The sequence below is a fragment of the Schistocerca cancellata genome, chromosome 1 (genome assembly GCF_023864275.1).
Source record: "Schistocerca cancellata isolate TAMUIC-IGC-003103 chromosome 1, iqSchCanc2.1, whole genome shotgun sequence".
NCBI classification, from domain to species: Eukaryota; Metazoa; Arthropoda; class Insecta; order Orthoptera; family Acrididae; genus Schistocerca; species Schistocerca cancellata.
The window spans coordinates 681212365-681234486 of NC_064626.1; the positions used below are offsets into that span (position 1 = coordinate 681212365).

General features: G+C 37.7%; 1 protein-coding gene across 1 annotated transcript in view; it reads left to right on the forward strand.

Moving 5' to 3' along the window:
- LOC126184153 (putative epidermal cell surface receptor) overlaps positions 1-22122 on the forward strand; it is a 401413-nt gene that overhangs the window by 345978 nt on the left and 33313 nt on the right. The window contains 3 exon segments of the mRNA XM_049926525.1: positions 1311-1479; positions 6058-6277; positions 15844-15956. Coding sequence (XP_049782482.1) covers positions 1311-1479; positions 6058-6277; positions 15844-15956 — 502 coding nt within the window.

Consider the following 22122-nt stretch of genomic DNA (forward strand, 5'->3'; position numbering starts at 1 on the left):
CCATCATTTCCCTGTATCACTCCAGCCAAATGATGTGATGGTTCCTTTGAAAGGGCTTGGCCAATTTTGTTCCCCATCCTTGAAGTAATCTGAGCTTGTGCTTCTCTATTGACCTCAATGTTGGTGGGGCATTAAACCCTAATCTTCCTCCTTTGTTTGGAAGTCACATGTCACAGATCTTCTGAAATGTCAAAGCCATACAACTTTTTCGTAACACACATCAGATTTTGATTTAAAAAAAGTTGATTTTCTTTTCCTATTTTCATTCACTATGATCTTGTGGTATCATATTCTGGGGTCATTGTGGAACAAAATACAAAAGCATATAATAAGGATAATATGTGGTGTTCACTCTAGAACTTCATGTAAGTATCCTTTTAAAGAATTGAGCTTACTGTCAACAGCCTCTCAGTACATTTATTCCCTTATGATGTTTTTTTTTGTCAACAATCAAATACAATTTGAAAACAACAGTAACACACTACAAGGAGAAGTTATTTACACTATCCACCACTAATCCTTAATGTGATGCAGAAAGGAGTTGAGAAATCAGTCACAAAATACTTTGATGACCTACTGAATGATGTAAAGAATTTGTTGGTTAACAAAATTAACTTCAAACAAAAGTTGAAACTGTATGATTTACAGAACATGGAAATAACTAACTCCATCTGTAGAGAATGGCATTCTACTGCATTGAAATCTGGAGCAATCTTCTCAATAAATGGTACATAGTAACACAAGCAGTAGTGCACTTTTCAGATAGTAAGTTGCTAATAACTGCTGAGAAATTTATATTTGATATTACCAATCAAGTTTTGGAATTTGGAATGCCTATGATGACAGAAACATTTTCAGAGCTACAAAGTTTCCTGCCAACAGGACAAAGAGAGGGGGGGTGCATAACTTTTGTCTTCTGAACACTGCACCTCACAATAAAATCACAGAATTTCATATTACTAGGTGGAAGTAAACATACACCTAGAATGAAGGTGACACAAATGCTACCTTTTGCTATCAAAAGATCCTCATTTAGCAAAAGAGATGAAGCCTATTGCAACTCAGTTCTTCTTTGCCTCTTTGTAAACCATTACTTTGAGTCTTTCCACACAAGAATGGCAAATGTGGTAGTTGTACGTTTTCTGCTTCAGCTATATTCTGCCTAGTGTTTGCTGATCCTTAAGTATGTTTTCTTGCTTATAATCTGTGAAATTATCATGCTTTTCCTTACTACCTTTCATCTCCTTAAATCACAATTTTGTGTACTGTAAAGAACAATGTACTAATGAAATTAATATTTATTGACAAAGGTGTACACAGCAACGCCACTCATACACCGTTCAGTAACAAAATATCGTCTGGAGAATCTGCGACCAAGCTCACAATATGAAATTGCTATCTTTTTCATACCCTTTCATGGTCAGACCACAGAACTGCAAGCAAGAGAAGGACTACTTGTGTCAACAACAGCCCTCCATGGTATGTAAAACCACAATCATGTAAATTTTTAGAACTGATTTACTAAAATAAATTTTCATTATAACTATTATTGTACATTCAAAAATGCTGGACTGCTTATTTTAAAAAATTTGTAGTCTGTATTTTATGATGGTGGTTAACTGATATAAAAATTATAAAATTCCTGCAGGAAATTCTATGAAAAACGTCTACTGTGAGATGATGATTTCATAGAAGAGTGAATACCATGCACTAACTTGCCCACAAAGACAATCTTAAACATAATATTGTACTTCAAAGATTTTTTTAATATTCTGTGTATTCTGGAAAAATGCCAATGTTGAGATACTAAAAGCTGATTACTATAAAAATTTAAAAACACTTAAGAGGAGTATTACTGGCCAGAAAATCATTTTCATCTAGTCAGATCTATATGTTTTTAATGTGACATCTATAAGACCAGTACTGCATTTAAGACATTAGAGTTAATTACAATGAAAGAAATGATGGAGGGGGAAGTCTCTCTCATTCATCTGTAAATGAACCTAGGAGTGAATTTAGAGCTACACTGCAAGTAATAGTATTCATTTATTGCGGCATTACAAGTTAGTGTATTGTAAACAGTCATTTGCTGTTACAACTGGAGGTATCTCCTTTCTTTGAAAAGTACTTGGGTAATCAAGAGGACATTAACGTATCAAATGGTTCAAATGGCTCTGAGCACTATGGGACTTAACATCTCAGGTTATCAGTCCCCTAGAACTTAGAACTACTTCACCCTAACTAACCTAAGGACATCACACACATCCATGCCCGAGGCAGGATTCGAACCTGCGACCGTAGCAGTCGCGCGGTTCCAAACTGAAGTGCCTAGAACCGCTCGGCCACCAGTGGCCTGCATTAACGTATCAACGGAAGTAAAAGCAGAAGCTATTTAATGCAACTAAGAAGCAGCATATACTTTTCAAAATAGTCAGTTTCCTTCCAATGTACTAGGTTTACTTTAAGTGGCATACGCATAAATAGCATTAGACCAGACAATGATGATTTATTGTAAATACAATATACACCTTCTAAAAGTTGCTTCTATTGTATTAACAACATTATGAAAAGCATAGATCACTACTCACCATAAAGAAGACACATTGAGTTGCAGACAGGTACAAAGAGAAGGCTGAGCTTTCAGGCAAAGCCTTCTTCAGAAATGTAATGTACACGCATTGACACAAGAAAGCACACCTTACCACACACACATGACTGCTGCCTGTGGCCAGAATTCAACTGCAGTGGATGGAACCATCAATTTGGAGAGGGGAAGGGAAGGGGGAGGGACAGCAAGGTACAGATGGCGGAAGAGAACTGAGCGCTGTCTGGCAGAGCGTCTGATGGAGGCAGAACAAGGCTCAAGGCTGCCAGGTCAGGTGCAGAGTCAGGAGAATGTGGCGGCGGGGGGGGGGGGGGGGTCTATCTGCACCTCAGTGTGTCACTTTATGGCAAGTAGCAATCTATCCCTTTCATAATATTGTTGATATTCCAACCTGGACTTTGCATTATTATATTTTCTTAGTGTATATCTCCACTTGTTCCACAAGATTGAAGGTTCTCCTTCTTCGTAGGAGGAAACAGCGAAGGAATGAAAAATACACTATGGCTGTAGTCCTTCACAGAACAGAAATTAAACACAAGAAATGGACAAATGCAATAATATGATTGAAATACAGGGTGGTTATAATTAGATTTTTGCTACCTGAGATGCCTCCAAGAAAAACAGGTGATTGTAGGACAATGAAACTTTGTGGGAGCATTTGTAACAACATGCAGAAGAGAAAAATGAATAAAGGTGCTTCAGTATGCCACAAAATGTTCCAAGGCCACATGTCATCTGCTGGAGCCCTTGCAAGAAACATAAGAGCAAATTCTTTTTTAATGTCTGCATCATGTTGTAAAAGTTGGTGAGGTCTGTAGAGCTTGTACAGTTACCATTCACAGTTGTTTGCAGTACTTTTCAAACAGTGGACCATAAAATTTTGGTTGTCGTAACACAGATTGTGCTCTACTTGAAGATTACACTTTGTGGCCTACATTCTCGGCCATGGCAACAGTAACTTCAACAATTTGTGATGCAATTGGCCATTGGCCTCTTCCAGGCATGGTTTCCAAATCACTTGTTAATTCGAACTTCTCAATCATGTTCTTCAACTCTGGGGTGGAAAGATGACCTCTCAATAATCTTTTAATGTGTCAGTACTTGCAAAAAGTAGTGACACTATTACTGTTGTTTTGATAAAACAGCTTTACAAGTGAAGCTCTGCTCACCTTGTCCAGACCCATGTTGACTCTCTGCAACTTTGTAATCCAAACTGATGCTTGTGTTTCAGCCTACTTCACCATAGCAGTACCAGTGTCTAACAACAGATCATGATCCTAACACCACAAATCCTGCAGCACACAATCTGAACATTAATATAAAGTTGGGTTCACATTTGGTAAATAGTTTTCTGTCTACACTGGCTCATGTGGCATAAGTTTAAATATAACCATTCGGTATATTATATAGAATGTTCAATTGAGCATGCATCTAAAGTGACAGACAAAAGAGAGATGTTCACATTGCAAAGGAAATTGAATTCATGTTATGTGCCTGTTGACTGTTACATCAATTTGCATTTCACCAGATGAAGATGGCAGCAATTGACCACAATACATTTCTTCTGATATTGAAGAAATCACTGAAAGAGAAATCTTTGTAATTACTTAAGTTCAAATAAAAGCAAAGCTTAATTCAAGGAAATTATGCATGACTGACAAATCTTTCAGAGCAATTTCACAACTTTTCAACTGAATGACAGGTCTGAAATGTATATAAAATCATTAAGAGAGACCAAAATCATAATTCCATTAGAAAAATATAACTCTCATCATTGAGTGCTTTTTCACTGTACAGTCTTTAACATTTTGTGTGTTGTGTTTTTTGGGTATCAAGCCATCTTTAGAATCTGTCCCTCTCTTGCACACTGAAATTTTTGACAAGATACTGTGTATCAGTCTACTTTTAATATGGTGTATCTCAATTTTGTATGTGTGTGTTATGACAACCTGGGCAAGTTATCGTGATATGGTGATGTAAAGTTTGCTCAGGAGCTACAATTTCCCATTATTCATTTGCTCACCTTGTTATTTGTACAAACTCACCAATATATCTTGGTCAGACTTCTTTTCTCACAATGTGTCAGATGCTGTAGTCTCATTTACAATAATCTTGCATAACAAAGTTTGCTCATTATTCAGAACATCACAAATACATTAAGAAGGACCGATTGCAATTGAATTTTACAGATAGCAGTGTCTCTCTTGCTCCTGTGATGTCATTGTTGTTGTCATGGCTGTTCTTCTTCCATCATATCTCCAAGGCAGACCCGATGACACAGAATAAACTGCCCAATGGTCAAGTACCATGAACACAGTAAGATGTCTTGCAGATTTGTTGTGTCCATCCACTCCAGGATACATGCACATAAAGAAAACAAACTTCCAAAAAAAGCAGTCTGTACCAATTCATTACTTAAATAAACTTTTTTATTGTAGCAGTCATCATTCATTGGTCAGCAGATGGTTTTGCAACACATCACTTAAACAAAGTGATATGTTACATTGCAGTATTAACATTTTGTGCTGTAGGATAACTAAATCTCATTGTTGTTTCCTGATCTGACAGCTTTTGAAGATTACTTGATAGCCAAAGTGTGAAAAATTTGAAAGTTTATACATTAAAAATATGATCAAGATGGGTCTTCCATTGTCTCATTAAACTTTGGCAAATACATTCTCATGAAAATAAAGATACCCAAAATTAAGGAGAAGAAGATCAAATGCATAAAGATCAAAGTATGTCTGTTAAGACAGTGTTAAACAAAAAGTTATGGCACAGCATGTGACGTGATTTAGTTAGCCTAAAGATATTGTTTAGAAGCCATTGAGGATTACGACATACCTGTAACGGTGCTAGAATAGAAAGTGGTTGATAGATGTATGGATCAGGTCTAGCACTTGGGTTTAGCATAGGGATTTGTTTTCCAGTGATAAGTGTCCTACAGTAGGGGCATGATATTGTATAGATATTGTGTAGATTGGTTGACAAACAGTGTAGCACTTTGTGAAGGGTGAGAACAATAGATGGAAGGATATTCCCCATTTTAGGGTAAGTTGAAGGTAATTGAAGCCTAGGTGGAAAATGTAATTTAATTTGTTTGTCCTTGTCTTGTACCTAGCAACGAAGGAGTTCTCCTTTTGGGCCCTGCAAACCATTAATTATTCTGTGAGATTGATTGTTGGTCATTGCAAATGCAGTATCTATGAGTAACCAGGTTATACAGCTTTTGGTGTGGATTGATATGATTGTTAGTGCACAAAGATCATTATGGGGCAACAGATGAAACAGAGGTAAACATATGTCAAGGATCATATGAATGAAATGGAGAAGCTGTTTAGGTACCATGAGAATGGTGTGTGTGTGTGTATGTGTGTGTAGGGTAGGGTAGGTGGGTGGGTGGGTGTACACGTATGCATGGTGGAGGCTACCAAATTGTGACTTTGTTGCAGATCCATACTTCTTCGAATTAAAAGTCGATGTTTCCCAGCTCAAAGCAACATCAGTTGAAATACAATGGGATGGCGTCCCTTATCCACCAGACAAGTATGTCAACGTATTTCGTGCTATATATCAGAGTGATGCTGGCAAAGAAGACTTCAGTACCTTCAAAATTGTCAAGAGAGATGCACCACCCAAGGCTATAATCCAAGATCTTAAGCCAGGAACCAGGTCAGTGTTCCTATTGATGTAGAATAAAGTTATTAATCTATTTAATTATTTTCACTACATATTCAGTTTAAAAGTATCTGTTTTACTCAAAACACAAGATATAAATGAGTTTTGAAGTTAACAAAAAGTGCTTAATGTTGGTCTGTCTTTATATTAAATGAGAGCTCCAATGCATCAGAATCAGAACTTTGTTGTTTTATAACATACATATTAAACCATTGATTTAGTGTAAGGGAGACCTATCAAGCTTACCGCTATAATGGATTGTACATGGAATACAACATTTAGTAGAATCATAAAATATCTGAATATGTGTGTAATATTAATTTTTATCATGCTCAAATGGCCAGATCACCATTAAAAAATTAATCAATAAAATAACAGCATTTTTGTACCAGATGCTATATACTTTCTTTTCACTGAATCAGTCTCAGTCTTTTGAAACTATGTCATTTTTTGTCTAATTTATATTTTCACCGCATATATTGTGCGTTCTGTGTGAAAAGATTGAGACTATGAGTAGAAAGCATGAAACATTCTTTGTTTCTAGTTTTCACATCCATGCTGAAAGTTGTTTGGAGCAAACAAATCTGGATGACTATTTGTGAGAAGAAGTATTTCATAAGAATGCAGCGAGGGAACACTTAGTATGTTTAGGCCTCTTAATAGCGGCCAACAAGATTCCCTTGGCTTTGCACTGCACATAATGCTAATAATTGGTTTCTTGTCAAATTGCTAGCATTTCCCCAAAAGGTAATGTGGTATCGCACTATTGCCTCAAAGTAGCTATGGTACACTACCTATAGGAAGCTACAAAATTGTGAAATGAGTAACAGTAGTTGTTTTTAGATACATTGTTGACCAGAGGTAAAGTTGTCCTAAGGCATATTGTGAGTACTTTCTGAACATGTTTCAACTGATGTCTGAGTGATGTGGCACAGTGATGAACATGCGGAACTTCCACTCAGGGAGCGTGGGCTCCAAATCCTCCAATGATCTTCCAGATTTAGATTCTCCTTGGAATCCCTAAAAATGTGCTATAAATGTTGTGTTACATCCTTTGAAATGGCCACGGCCAATTTCCTGCCCCATCCTTCTCTAATGCGAGGTTCCCCTCTGTCTCTAACATTCTCATCACTGACAGAACAACCTAGATCTTCAACTAAAATAAAATTCAGAGCAATTTATGTTTGAACATCAGTTCACTGAAATACTGGAGAAAAATTTCATGCTGTTTTTGCAGATGAGGAAAAGGACCAAGAACGATGACAATTTCCATAGATTAATAGACCCATATGTAGTGCGGCCAAAAGAATACAAAGTATCTATCTACGATATTTGATACATACAGGTTGGAGCAAATAAAAGGGGCCTGGAGAAGAGAGTTGCAGGGTACAGAGAAGCATACCAGAGGAAAGGAAATACAATACTAACCTGATGATAGCAGATGCCGAAATTGACCACCATTCAGGTCTTGACACTTTTGGGCCCTGGTAAGCAAGTTTCTGAAGGGGGGTCAAAGGAAATTCTTGCGATGTCATATGAAATGTTCTGCTGTGGTTCTTGAAACTATGAGGGTTGTTGTGATACACCTTAGACTTGAGGTCTCCCCACACAAAGTAATTGCACAGTGACAGATCAGGTGACCTGGGTGGCCAGCTAGGGCCATGACCAGATTGACCTCTGCTAACAACTCCACCAGGCATGAAGAGTGTCTAAATGTGCTCCAAGGTTCATCTGGCTGTATGGGCAGTCGTTCCATTCTGTTGGAAGTATACATGTCTTGCCAGGCATTGTGAATCATCTAGGCAGCAGAAAACACGTGGCACAAATTATATATATGCTCCACCCTGTCAATGGATGTTCATGCACTATCATATGTAAAACAATAATGCATTTATGCAGCATCATATGCCTGAATAAGCACAATGACACAACAAAACAATAAAAAATGTGATACCAAAATTCAGCTCTGTATTTATTTCTATTTTATTCTAAAACAGTACAAAACAACTAATTTATGTAAATGTTCTTCACTTGGACTCTTACATTTATCTGACAGAACATTTTTATAGATAGAAAATGATCTTTCTACATCAAAAGATGCAGCAGGTTCTTACTCAAATGAAAAAATTTTGAACAAAGTCAGATAAAGTTGGAAACTTGTTACACTTTTATCACAAAAAACTCCCCCCCCCCCTTCCCTTGATCTGTTTTGATTGATTGATTGATTTTTTATTGGTCAAGTTTTATCATACAGCTCAAATTGGACAATTGATATTGGACAAGGGTAAAAGATAATACATAGTATTAGCAAAATAGTAGGCAAATTAAAATTAGGTACCTATTACAATTAATTTTGTTACGTATTCAGAAATTCTCTGACAGAATAGAAACAGTGCTTTATGAGAAATGCCTTTAGTTTAGGTTTAAACATTGGATGAGTAGCATTTTTTATTTCCTCTGGTATCTTATTGTGTAGTATTACACCAGTGTTAATTATGCTCCTCTGATAGGTGGTTGTTCTCTGATATTTTTGATGTATATTTGATTTCCCTCTGGTACTATAGTTGTGTACATTTTTGTTGTGTAGCAATTTGTCTGTTTCCAGGAGGTAGTCCGTAGTGAACAAGGTAGTTTCGTAAATGAATAAACTAGGAACATTTAGAACACCAAGCTCAGTAAAATGGGATTTACAGGACTCCATCTTTTTAAGGTCACAAATTATTCTTAAAGCTCTTTTTTGCATTCTAAAAACCTTTACACTGTGAGTTGAGTATCCCCAGAAAATGATCCCATATCTGATTAGTGAGCGGAACTGTGCATAGTATGCCTGCAGTACTGTTGTTTTGCTTGTTGTAGCCTTTAAAATTCTTAGGCCATAGCACACAGATGATAGTTTTCTACACAAGTTATTTATATGTGTGTCCCACTTTAAGTCTTGCTGAACCCATAGACCCAAAAATTTTGCGATACTTACATTTTCTAGGGAATCATTTTTTAATTGGGCTTGAATAGATGTTTGATTAGTTGGAGGAATTAAATGAAAATCTACACACACAGTTTTTTCAGTATTTATAATGAGTCTGTTTTTTGTGAACCACTCAGAAAGTCTTTTCATAGAACTTTCTCCTGTGGACCACAAAGTTTGTGGACTGGATCCAGTGAGCAATATGCTGGTGTCATCAGCAAACAGGATAGTTTTTGTGGGACTCATATATTCAACTAAGTCGTCCACATACATCAAGAAGGGTAGTGGACCTAAGATTGAGCCCTGTGGTACACCATATTTTATTGGTAATTCCATAGAAAGAAAGGAGTTGTTTCTTGTTTTATTCATTTTGTTGAATTCATACTGAAGTGATACTTTCTGCCTGCAGTTTTTTAGGTATGAACACAACCAGCTATATGCTACACCTCTTACTCCTCGTCTTTCTAATTGGTCCAGGACGCCGAAGGCTTTTGATAGAGCTAGAAAAATACCTGCAGCTAATTTATGTTGTTCAAGGGATTTTAAAATGCAGTCTAAGAATTCGAAAATTGCTGTCTGTGTAGATTTAGACTTTCTAAAACCATATTGTTATACTGTAAGAGGTGCATATTTATTTATGAAACTTAAAAGCCTGTCATAGAAGAGTTTTTCTAGAATTTTTGAGAAGGAACTTAACTGTGACATGGGTCGGTAGTTTGATATTTTTTCAGAACAACTTTTTTTTAGTAGTGGTGAAACTTTTGCAATTTTAAAAATATCTGGAAATACACCAGTTTTTAAAGAGAGGTTGAAAATTTTTGCTAAGTGGTTTGCTATGTGGTGAGCACATGCTTTTAATATGAAATCAGGTACTTCATCAACACCACTTGACATTTTATTGCTTAATGATTTAATTTTACTTATAATTTCATTGGGGTTTGTTTCATATACATACATAGAAGCAGTTGAGATCACTGACTTGCTGGAGAAACTTGGGACTGGTCCTTGACAGTGTACTTGAATGAGGTCTTCAGCTAGTGAGGTGAAGTATTTGTTGAATTTTTCCACAACTGAATTTGAGTCTGTGACTTTTGAGCCTTCTAGTGTTAATGATACATTCTTTTTCTTTGGCACTGAACTACAAGTTTGTTTGTTTATAACTCTCCACGTGGATCTCATTTTGTTAGATTAGTTTCTTATCAAATTGTCATTCCACATAATTTTTGCCTCTTTGACTACTCTACCATAGATTCTTTTGTAGGCTTTTGAATAATCTGTGAATTCTTGGGTTACTCTATATTTCTTACAACAGTACTGCAGAAATCTGTTTCTCACACTGGAAATTTTTATGCCTTTAGTTACATATTGCTTATTATTGTTAGGTTTTACTGTTTTTACTACTTTTGGAAATGCTACATTAAAACAGTGAAGAAAGATGCTCTAAAATCTCATGTACATGTTATCAACATTGTTCTGAGTGGCGATGCTTCCCCAGTTTTCCTTCGCCAGTAAGAGATTAAAAATTCTAATGTTATCTTCAGAAAACGTTCTTTTTTCAACAACTTTTCCAGAACTGTTACTACTTGTTGGCATTTCTATACACAGCAGCTGTGCCTCATGATCACTATAACCCATGATCAGTACTATGCTTGTGAATCTGTAATTTGTTTCTGAGATGAATATTTGGTCATTAATGGAATTTGTGCGTTCTGTTAATCTTGTTGGGCAGTGTATTGTGGAGGTCATACTTATCAAAGCATCTCTGGGGCTGCTGTCTTTTGAAAAATCAATATTGAAATCCCCACAAAGCACTATCTTCATATTTAGTGTACTGATCCTGTTCAGCAGAACCTCTAGTTTATTCATGAAGACTGATAGTTGTCCACTTGGTGCTCTATATATGTTAATAATGATGAAATTAAGCTCTGGCAGTTTGGTAATGGAAAGTTCAAAGTCTTTTTCAATTGAGTCAATATAACTTTTACTGACATCACAGAACTTTGTTTATTTGTGACTGAACGTTATGGTGTAGTATAGCGAAACCTGGGTATTTAGTAACTTTAGTTGAAACGGTTTCTGATTCTTTATCTAATGGCATTTCTAATACAGCACTTACCCTAAAAAATTTTCTCTATCTTTCTTGTGTGTGGCTTCTGCTTGCTGGTGGCAATCAGCAGGTGAGTTAACTTCTGGAGCTTGTATAAGTTTTGCTTCATCCACATCTGTCCACTTCAGTTTAAATCATTTCGTAATTTTCGTTTGGCTGACGACTTGATTGTTTGTTTCTTGCCTAATCGGTTTAAACCGCTTTGTAATTTGAGTTTGGCTGATGGCACAGCTTGTAACTCATCTAAAGCACTTCTCAATCTCCGTTTGCTTGTCACTTGTACTTTTTTCTTCACTCTTCTTTGAAATGCAAGTACATATTTTTTTCGGTTAGTAATTTCTTTCCTGGTGTATTTAAATGAAGTCCATGGACTGTATGGAACCTTCACTCCAATCTGTTTATATTTACAATATCAACATTCTTAAAGTTAGTGCATATTTCAGTGATACACTCGTTTGCAACATTAATTTCATGGTTCACACACGACCAGGTTGGTAAATCATGACGATGTGGGATGTTCACAATGAGTACATTTGTGTGGGTTAAATTATTTAAACATTTCCTCATTTCTGTAATAACCGTGTATGTCTCGTTTCTATAGACGTCGTTTGATCCTCCTATTAACATGGTGAAATCGTCTTTATTCAAACTAGCTACGTCAGTTGATGTTGTTAGGTCTGTTATTTCACTCAATGGAGGCCATGGCTTTATGAAATCAGGTGCCTCGAAACTACATGTTCTCATCAACATTGCAGAAATTTCATGGCCGTGACTATCACCTAACACACAGATTGTTTTGTGTTTCATACTTTTTGTAACTGGAGGATTTAAGGTTCTTCTTCTCAGCTGACTAGTGTTGTTTTTTTGACGCACATATTCTAAATGTTCTTCTGTTTGCAGTTTCGCTGGAGATACATTTTTTAACGTAGTTTCCTTTGTTACATTGAAGTCTGTGGTAGTGTAGGTGTGTGCACTTATTTTCGTAGTTTTTAGAGTATCTCCTGACACAGTATTTTCACTGTTTGACCTACTTACAACGAGCAACGGTTTGCCTACTTTGTTTTCCAACTTTTCGACCCTTTCCAATGTGTTCACTGAATCCACGGCAGAAAGCACTTCAAAAGAGTTTTTTTGCACTAAATTTTCACTGTCTTTCAGATCTTCTACCTTCTGAGTGCAGCTTCCTTCAGTCATTATCTTCCATTTTCCTGAGACCGTGTCTTCTTCCTTCATTAGCGTTGCATATTTTTCAGATTGTAGTTTACTTATTTCCATCTTTTGAGCATTGATTGTAAACTGTAGACTGGATATCCATTTGTTCAGCTTCAGTATTTCATTCTTACAACTTGCACACATTTTCCTTTTACTAATGAAATTTACATTTTTTTGTGGAGACACATTATACACTTTCAACTTGGCTGCCATATTGCATCATGGACACGACCCCTCGTGTTTCATTGTCAACCAACTTCATAATACAAACATGGAAAGGAAATGGTTCAGGGATTTTTTGTTGCCATATTTTACATGTAGCTGTATGAAGCAGTGTCCTGCACACAACTGCTTAAATATTTAGCTTCTTGGTTTACAGTCTGCAAATTTCATATTGAGCTCACATCAGAGGTGATTGGTGAGAGGCTAAGGAGTACGGGAGTATGTTGAGCAATTATGGTGATAGTAAAATATTTTTCATTCTGCATAGCTCAAGTACAAGAATTTGCACAACTCACCATTGATAGCAATGACTGGCAGGGGTGAGAGAAGGTATGAAGTACACTGACTTCTATGGAACTGAACTAGGGCACTTGAGCACATTATGTTTATAGACTGTGACAAAATTCATGAAATTACTCACATTATGCAAATTTGGTCTAATTCATACAAAAAGCATCAATAAAAGATGATATCATGCAAGTCATTGTAATATATGCACTGAAACCAGAAAACAATGCAATATAAATGTCTAAAAGCATGACATTGTACCAAAAAAGTGTTTGAAACATGCATTTACTGCCCAAATGGAACTGACTTTCAAGTTGTCCAGAAGAATAAATCAACACCTGAGTGACTGAAGCCATTAATGTGTGTAAAATAATAATCATTATCATCACTTTCAAACACTGTAAGCTGCATTGGTAAAATAGTTGATCTGTGACTTGCATTCAGAACTCAGATTGATGTTTCTCAAATGATAAAATTCAGGAAAAGTCCTCCAACTGTCTAGTGCATTGTAGCATTCCTACACACAGTACAGGCAATATATGTTAAAATTTTGGTTCAAAAATATTGATTGTTTGCAGGATCCACATCTATATATTGTGGTTCGTGCAAAATATGTTGAGTCTTGGAGTGGGAAAATGTTATTAAAATACTTTGTTACTTTACTGACTGAATTAGAGACATCAAAGATTTGTTAGAAGAATTCCATTATTTTGGAATATTTCCCATTCTTATCTGGATTCAAGGATTTTGTTTAATTGTAAAATCTTGAATAAATTCAAAAGATCTTCATTTATTCACACAAACCAAACTCAGTATCACTTAGAAATAAATATCAATTCTAATTCACTTCAGGATTTCACACAAATGCTAAAATTTAGTGATTTTGTACACAGAAGCATTTCAAGTAATGCTGGATATTAGGAATAAGATAACTGTTTTCATTTTGAATAATCCATTACAGTACATCATTTTATAAGACTTATACAAAACTGCCATTAAATATTATTTCAACTATCTGTACATAATGAGTACTTTAAGTTGGAAGTTAAACTATGGTGATAAATATGTATAATAATGTAGTTAAATATATCATTGCGTATTTTGTTGTTTGCTAATCAGGTGTATCATTTACCACCACAATAGTTGAATCTTTGTTGGTTACTTTACAGAATCCATAATACTAATATGAAAGACTGATCCTTAAAACATCTGTTCTGTACTGTATTCTTTTATTGATGCTATTCACATTTTTGTACTTTTTACCTGTGGATCTTAGAAGGCAACGAAGAATTACTCAGTTTCACAAATGTGGTACCTTCAGCTGAGGTGATTTTGGATGGTTTTGTCATTGTTCTAATCATAACTTGTGGAGCTTCTGTTAGATTGCTTTGTTTGTTGCAAGATTGATGGGGTATATGTGTAACAGATAAAATATGCTAAAATTCACCTATATTTGCTATATTTACCTATATTTGCTGGAACGGACAAACAGTGTCCACAGTCACCACAAGGATTGAGGTGATTTCAGACTCATATGCTTTTTCTAAATGTGTCCGAAGTTTCAAAGTATATGGGGGGAAGCCAGACAAAAATTGACTTTTTTTAAATTATACAGTCTTCTTATCAGATTTTACTGGCCTTTCCTACATTTTAAGGTTCTGCATCATTATGAACCAGTGATAAGGATTGAGATAGTGAATTTCATATATTAAAGATCAATTTTTATTATGATACCTTGTTTCAACATTTCCTCTTCCTCCTCATTTAGTACTTGTTGTCCTCCCATTCTACTCCTGGTAAATTGTTAGAAAAGCCAGATTTATTGAGGTGGCCATTCACTAAACATTAATATCCAAGTTAGTGAATAGGAATTCCCAATATGCAACCCTCAAGATACCTTGCTTCATCATTTCTTCTTCTCCCTCCTCATTTAGTTCTGGTTGTCCTCCCAATCTTTTTTTATGTAGTTCCTGCACTTTATTTTGTATGGTCAGTCTAGGTCTATTACACAAATCGCATGCTTTTCTGTGTAATAATTTGCTACACTGAATCTTATGAACAGCTTTATCTAAAAGTTCCATGTCATAATTACACTGCACTTTTGCACCTGTCATGCTTTTATATGTCCTCCCACCCCACACAGTACATAATTTTGTACAAGTCATTATTATTTTACAATTTTACATGAAAAGCTTGGCAAACTGGTATAGGAATTGTCTCAAAGTCATAGGAGACTGACCTCGTTAACAACTGAGGTTATAATACCTTCCCACCAGCTGCAACAGTAGAAAGTTTCCACTTGATGATACTACATGAACTTTCAACACTAATACTGTTCATCAGATAGTTAACTAGATACATAATTGACCCAAAATAAAAGTTACAGATCGGAATAAATACAATCTCACACTTAAAATAACTGGCACACAGAAGTGTAAGTGAGTGGTAATTCATTGCTATGCAGTGAGAAAGAGCAAATAAACCATACTGTCTGAAATCCCCCAGTGTCTGAAATCACCCCATTTGGCAGTACCTCAAAGATTAATTAGCAATTTCAGGAAACCAATGTTTAAGGTTTAAAGAGACCATTGCCTTACAATAAGAAGCCTGTTCACAAGCAATATTCAGTATATCCAAAATCAGTTGTAAACCAAGCCAACACTTTTCTTTTTATGTCTCATACTTAAAACATGTTATTGCTGAGAGAGGTGAGTGGGAGAGAGAGAATGAGCGTGTGAAAAATTTAACAACTGAGCAATTTTATAGGTATCGCTTGTGGCTGGAGGCATACCTGACAAATGGCAAAATAAAAAAGAGCAATGTGAAGGACTTCATGACAAAACCTGCATCTGTAGCTCCAGAAGGAAACAGTATCCAAGGTATGTGCAAATTTTCTATGCTCGAATGTTCAAAACAACAAAGATTTGTAGTACATTATTTGCAAGAGCTATAACAGTGTCCTTTAAAGGTGGAAGAAACTACTTCCCCAAATGAGTTTCTCAAACTGATAATGCTTGCAGTATAATCTTGCCAAAATTAGCTATTTTCTTACTAAAGAAGCAGAAATGTCCCTCAGTTTCCATCCTTTCCCAGTTTTATCTCACGAAATTTCAGTTGCAGATGCTGCCCATTAACAGCTTTTATTTGATAGAAATTGAGAACAAGTTGTGTAAGTTGCAGACATACAAATTACACTATAGTTTGGAATTGAATGTAGCAGAATATTCACTTGCGGCTTTGTTACAGGCTCATTACTTTCCACTGCATAGGTAGTCAACACATCTCTTGCTGTTTAAACCAAGCAGTCAGGAATTGTATTGGCTTGGTAATACCACATGCAGTTTAGAAGAAAATGAAGTTAACTGCATTTATTCCAGTTTTCTATGGATATCATGACAGAATTATCACAAAAATCTTATTTTGCTTGGTAGTAACTTTCACTCCTTACTTCTCAGTCATATTCACTTCATATTAACACTGAACAGTGATAATCAACTTTCATTCAAGGTATGGCCATTCAGAAACACAAACAATGGAAAGTCCAGGATGGATTGACAACAATATTAGGAAAAGAGTAAATTGGTACTCACCTTACAGAGGATATGTTAAATCGCACATAGGTACTTAAAAAGACTGCTATACCTGTACATTTCAACTTTCAGCCAAAAAGTCTTCTTCTGAAGTAGAAAACACACACGTGACCTCTGATCCTCTGTCTGTCCATTGGTCCAGGATACCTCACTGTGGCTGGTTACTGTGTCACCACTGAGAGTATCTCCACTCTTGAGGACGACACCTGCAAACTATTACTGGTAACTTACCCTCCTATATAAAGAACACCACCCATTTTCTCCACTGGCTCTACACAGTTCTTGTTCCTTTATCTTACAGTACTCTACTTGTCACTGTTGATGCCATCGCCCTCTATACTAACATCCCCAATACCTGTGCCCTCACTGCCATTGAACACTACCTTTCTCAAGGCCCATCTGATTCCAGACCTACAACCTCCTTCCTAGCCACCATGACCAACTACACTCCTGGAAATTGAAATAAGAACACTGTGAATTCATTGTCCCAGGAAGGGGAAACTTTATTGACACATTCCTGGGGTCAGATACATCACATGATCACACTGACAGAACCACAGGCACATAGACACAGGCAACAGAGCATGCACAATGTCGGCACTAGTACAGTGTATATCCACCTTTCGCAGCAATGCAGGCTGCTATTCTCCCATGGAGACAATCGTAGAGATGCTGGATGTAGTCCTGTGGAATGGCTTGCCATGCCATTTCCACCTGGCGCCTCAGTTGGACCAGCGTTCGTGCTGGACGTGCAGACCGCGTGAGACGACGCTTCATCCAGTCCCAAACATGCTCAATGGGGGACAGATCCGGAGATCTTGCTGGCCAGGGTAGTTGACTTACACCTTCTAGAGCACGTTGGGTGGCACGGGATACATGCGGACGTGCATTGTCCTGTTGGAACAGCAAGTTCCCTTGCCGGTCTAGGAATGGTAGAACGATGGGTTCGATGACGGTTTGGATGTACCGTGCACTATTCAGTGTCCCCTCGACGATCACCAGTGGTGTACGGCCAGTGTAGGAGATCGCTCCCCACACCATGAAGCCGGGTGTTGGCCCTGTGTGCCTCGGTCGTATGCAGTCCTGATTGGGGAGCTCACCTGCACGGCGCCAAACACGCATACGACCATCATTGGCACCAAGGCAGAAGCGACTCTCATCGCTGAAGACGACACGTCTCCATTCGTCCCTCCATTCACGCCTGTCGCGACACCACTGGAGGCGGGCTGCACGATGTTGGGGCGTGAGCGGAAGACGGCCTAACGGTGTGCGGGACCGTAGCCCAGCTTCATGGAGACGGTTGCGAATGGTCCTCGCCGATACCCCAGGAGCAACAGTGTCCCTAATTTGCTGGGAAGTGGCGGTGCGGTCCCCTACGGCACTGCGTAGGATCCTACGGTCTTGGCGTCCATCCGTGCGTCGCTGCGGTCCGGTCCCAGGTCGACGGGCACGTGCACCTTCCGCCAACCACTGGCGACAACATCGATGTACTGTGGAGACCTCACGCCCCACGTGTTGAGCAATTCGGCGGTACGTCCACCCGGCCTCCCGCATGCCCACTATACGCCCTCGCTCAAAGTCCGTCAACTGCACATACGGTTCACATCCACGCTGTCGTGGCATGCTACCAGTATTAAAGACTGCGATGGAGCTCCGTATGCCACGGCAAACTGGCTGATACTGACGGCGGCGGTGCACAAATGCTGCGCAGCTAGCGCCATTCGACGGCCAACACCGCGGTTCCTGGTGTGTCCGCTGTGCCGTGCGTGTGATCATTGCTTGTACAGCCCTCTCGCAGTGTCCGGAGCAAGTACGGTGGGTCACACCGGTGTCAATGTGTTCTTTTTTCCATTTCCAGGAGTGTATATTGTCACCCATAATTACTTCTTCTTTGAAGTCATCACCTACAGACAAACCCACAGCATGGCAATGGCCACCCACATGGTACCATTGTATGCTACCCTATCCGTGGACCATATAGAGAAATCCTTCTTAACCACCCAGAATCCCAAACCCCTCACCTGGTTCAGATCCATTGATGACATCTTTGTGATCTGATCTGGTTCATTTGTGAGAACACCCTATCTAAATTTCTCCAGACCCTCAACACCTTCTCCCCTATTCACTTCACCTGGTCCTCCTCAACATAACAAGCCATATTTCTCAATGTTGATCTCCACATCAAGGATGGATATATCAGTACCTCCATCCTTATCAACCCCATCTATCACCAGCAATATCTCCACTTTAACAGCTGCCACCCATTTCATGCCAAGAAGACCCATCCATAAGCGTAGCCACCTGTGATTGTTGCATTTGTAGTGACGACAATTCCTCTCCAAATATATCAAAGGTCTCACTGAAGCCTTTATAGACTGAAATTATCCCCCAACATTTTACAGAATGAAATTAACCTTCAAACCTTGTACTGAAACAGATTTCCCATGCCTTGTCTCTATAGTCACTTACCACTTTCCACATATCCACCATCTGGTTACACAGGAGCACTCTCCTCATGACTCAGTACCATCCCAGTCTGGAGCAACTGTATCACATTCTCCATCAGGGTTTAGACTACCTCTCACATCCCAAAATAAGGAATATCCTACCTATTATCTTTCCATACCTCTCATTGTGGTATTCCACCATCTATCAAACCTGTGCAATATCTTTGTCCATCCTGCTCCCAATCCCTTGCCTTGTAGCTCATATGCCTGCAGTAGATGCAAGGCTTGTCCAATACATCCTCCCTCTACAAAAATGGTTCAAATGGCTCTAAGCACTATGGGATTTAACATCTGAGGTCATCAGTCCCCTAGACTTTTAACTACATAAACCTAACCAACCTAAGGACATCACACACATCCATGCCCGAGGCAGGACTCGAACCTGTGACCATAGCAGCAGCGCGGTTCCACACTGAAGCGCCTAGAACTGCACGGCCACAGCGGCCAGCCTCCCTCTACAGGTCACAAGCATTTCCTGTCCTATCAAAGGCAGGGCTGCTTGTGAAAGCAGTAATGTTCTACAAATTAAGCTGCAACTACTGTGTTGCTTTCTATGGGCATGACAACTAAGAAGCTGTCTGTCTGCATGAATGACCACCACCAAATTGTGGAGAAGAGACAGCTGGACCACTAAGTTGCTGAAAATGCTGTCCAACTCAGTGTGCATATCCTAAGTTTCCATAACCCCCATGACCTCAAACTTCACTAGCAACTGTCCTCTACCAACCTGTCCTCTTCCCTGCTTCCATTCCAGCACTACACAGTCTTCTATTCCGTCAATGCACCCACTAGTCTCCCTTCCCCTTCAAACCTCTCAGCTGCATCTAGTACCCTACCATGTCCCCACCACATCCCTGAACATTCCACAAGCAGCACTATGTTTTCACTCACCCCTACCCTGCTACCCCTCCCCTTCCCCATCCTCACCTCATACTTTCTCCTTATCTCCACCACTCGTGCCAGATTGCAGCTCCCACAGCCGCAGTTGCAGTCCACCGTCTGGCAATGCTGGTAAGAGACAATGGTTAAGTGTCAATGAGTTGGGCTTTTTTATTGTGTGTGTGTGTGTGTGTGTGTGTGTGTGTGTGTGTGTGTGTGTGTGTGTGTGTGTGTCTTCTAGAGAAGGCCTTTTGTCTGAAAGCTTAAATGTATAACAGTCTTTTTGTTTTACCTGTCTGCAACTCATTGTCTCCTCTATATAGTGAGATCAATGCATCCTTTTCACAATATTGTTGCCATTTAGAAACACACATTCTCATGCTCAGCTGTGTAATAACAATGCAACCCTCTAGTTTCCAAAGTACATGTGCAGTACTGAAAAGTTACAGCAACCTGTGCTTACTCTTAAAGTGTAGGAATAATTATTCTCTACATGGAATCATCCAAAGACAGATGAAAGAATCATCATAGAATCATGTATCAGTCTTTCACATTACTTCCTGTAACATGAGAATAAGGAAGAAAGAACAGGCTGTAACAAAAAGGGAAGAATCACTACTGATTTCTTAATGGAGAAAGTTTCTCATGTTTGGTCTTCCTATTTCTGCATAAAAACCAATATATCATACCACTTTTAAAAATCTATAACTTGCAGTAACCACAATATTAATATGAAACCTGAGCACTCTTTAGCAAAATACAGTGGAATTATAAAGCATTAATAAATATTTGTAGTGTAGCACATTAAAATAAAAATAATTACCTCATCTAGGGAATGATTTTCAGTCCTGAGATTTGTGCTGCATTTATATGCCATACAAATTTTAGGTTAATTATGACCTTGTTGTTTATTACAAAAGAAAAAAAAAAGAAAGAAAGAAGGCTGAAGCACTGAATGAACCATAGCAATCCAAAATAAACTGAGACATAACTAAATTGGAATCCATTGGATGCCTGTGTGCACAGTGATCATTGAATATTCAAATTTAAAAGAATGCAGAAAATGGTTGCAAAATCCGCAATTTATTGCAGATCTAGATTTTGACTATAACATAGAAACACACATTCTCATACTCAGCTGTGTAATAACAATGCATCTTTGGTGCATTACCAGAAGTGTCATACAGATAACAATGTGTCAGACCATAAACTTGTGACAAATGACACTAGCCTTTACAGGGCAGAAACACTGCGATTCACTGCTGTCCTTATTTAAATCTGAGACATAATACAACCAATATCTGAGACATCAGTGAGTCAAGAATGAATAACGACTAACTGACAAGTACCGGTACTGATTATTACTGAGCCTCTTTTAGCAATCCTTTGTTTGATTTTACCTTTTTTGTATACAAATAATTTTTAGTTATAATATGTGACAATTGAGCCTACAAGTTTGTTAAGTTTAATTGTGAATGTAACTTTCTAGTATGGATTTGCAAGAGTGTATAGATTTCTTGTTATTTATCTTTTATAAAGTTTCATAACTGTTTTTAAAATTTGGTAAATGTCTTCATTTACATAGTAATTGTTTATGATGAGATATCTTTTTAACACTATTTTATGTTAGTTAACATTCTTTTATATAACAAAAAAAGTCTTCATGTGATGCAGAACAATAAAGTGACTATCACCCACATATTTTTATTCTTATTTGTAAATTACGCAATGAACTGACATTATAAGCCAGGGCCAAACAAAATACTCAAATTATTATCGTCAGTATTAATCAGTTATACAAAAATAAAAAATTATTGCCAAAACTCTGAAATGACAAGTTACAGGGAAAAAAGTGGGTTTATCAGATTCTTCACTAATTAACTAGGTTGTTAAATATACTACAAAATCTAAGGCTTTTACTTTACAGTATTTTCCATATTTTCCAAGACATAGCTTTTTACATATTTTGACCAGATGTTTTAATTATCATTTTTCATTTTGTGTGTTGTTATTTTTATTTTTGTTTGCAACTTATTTTAAATTAACTACCAATTAGTCCACATGCAAGG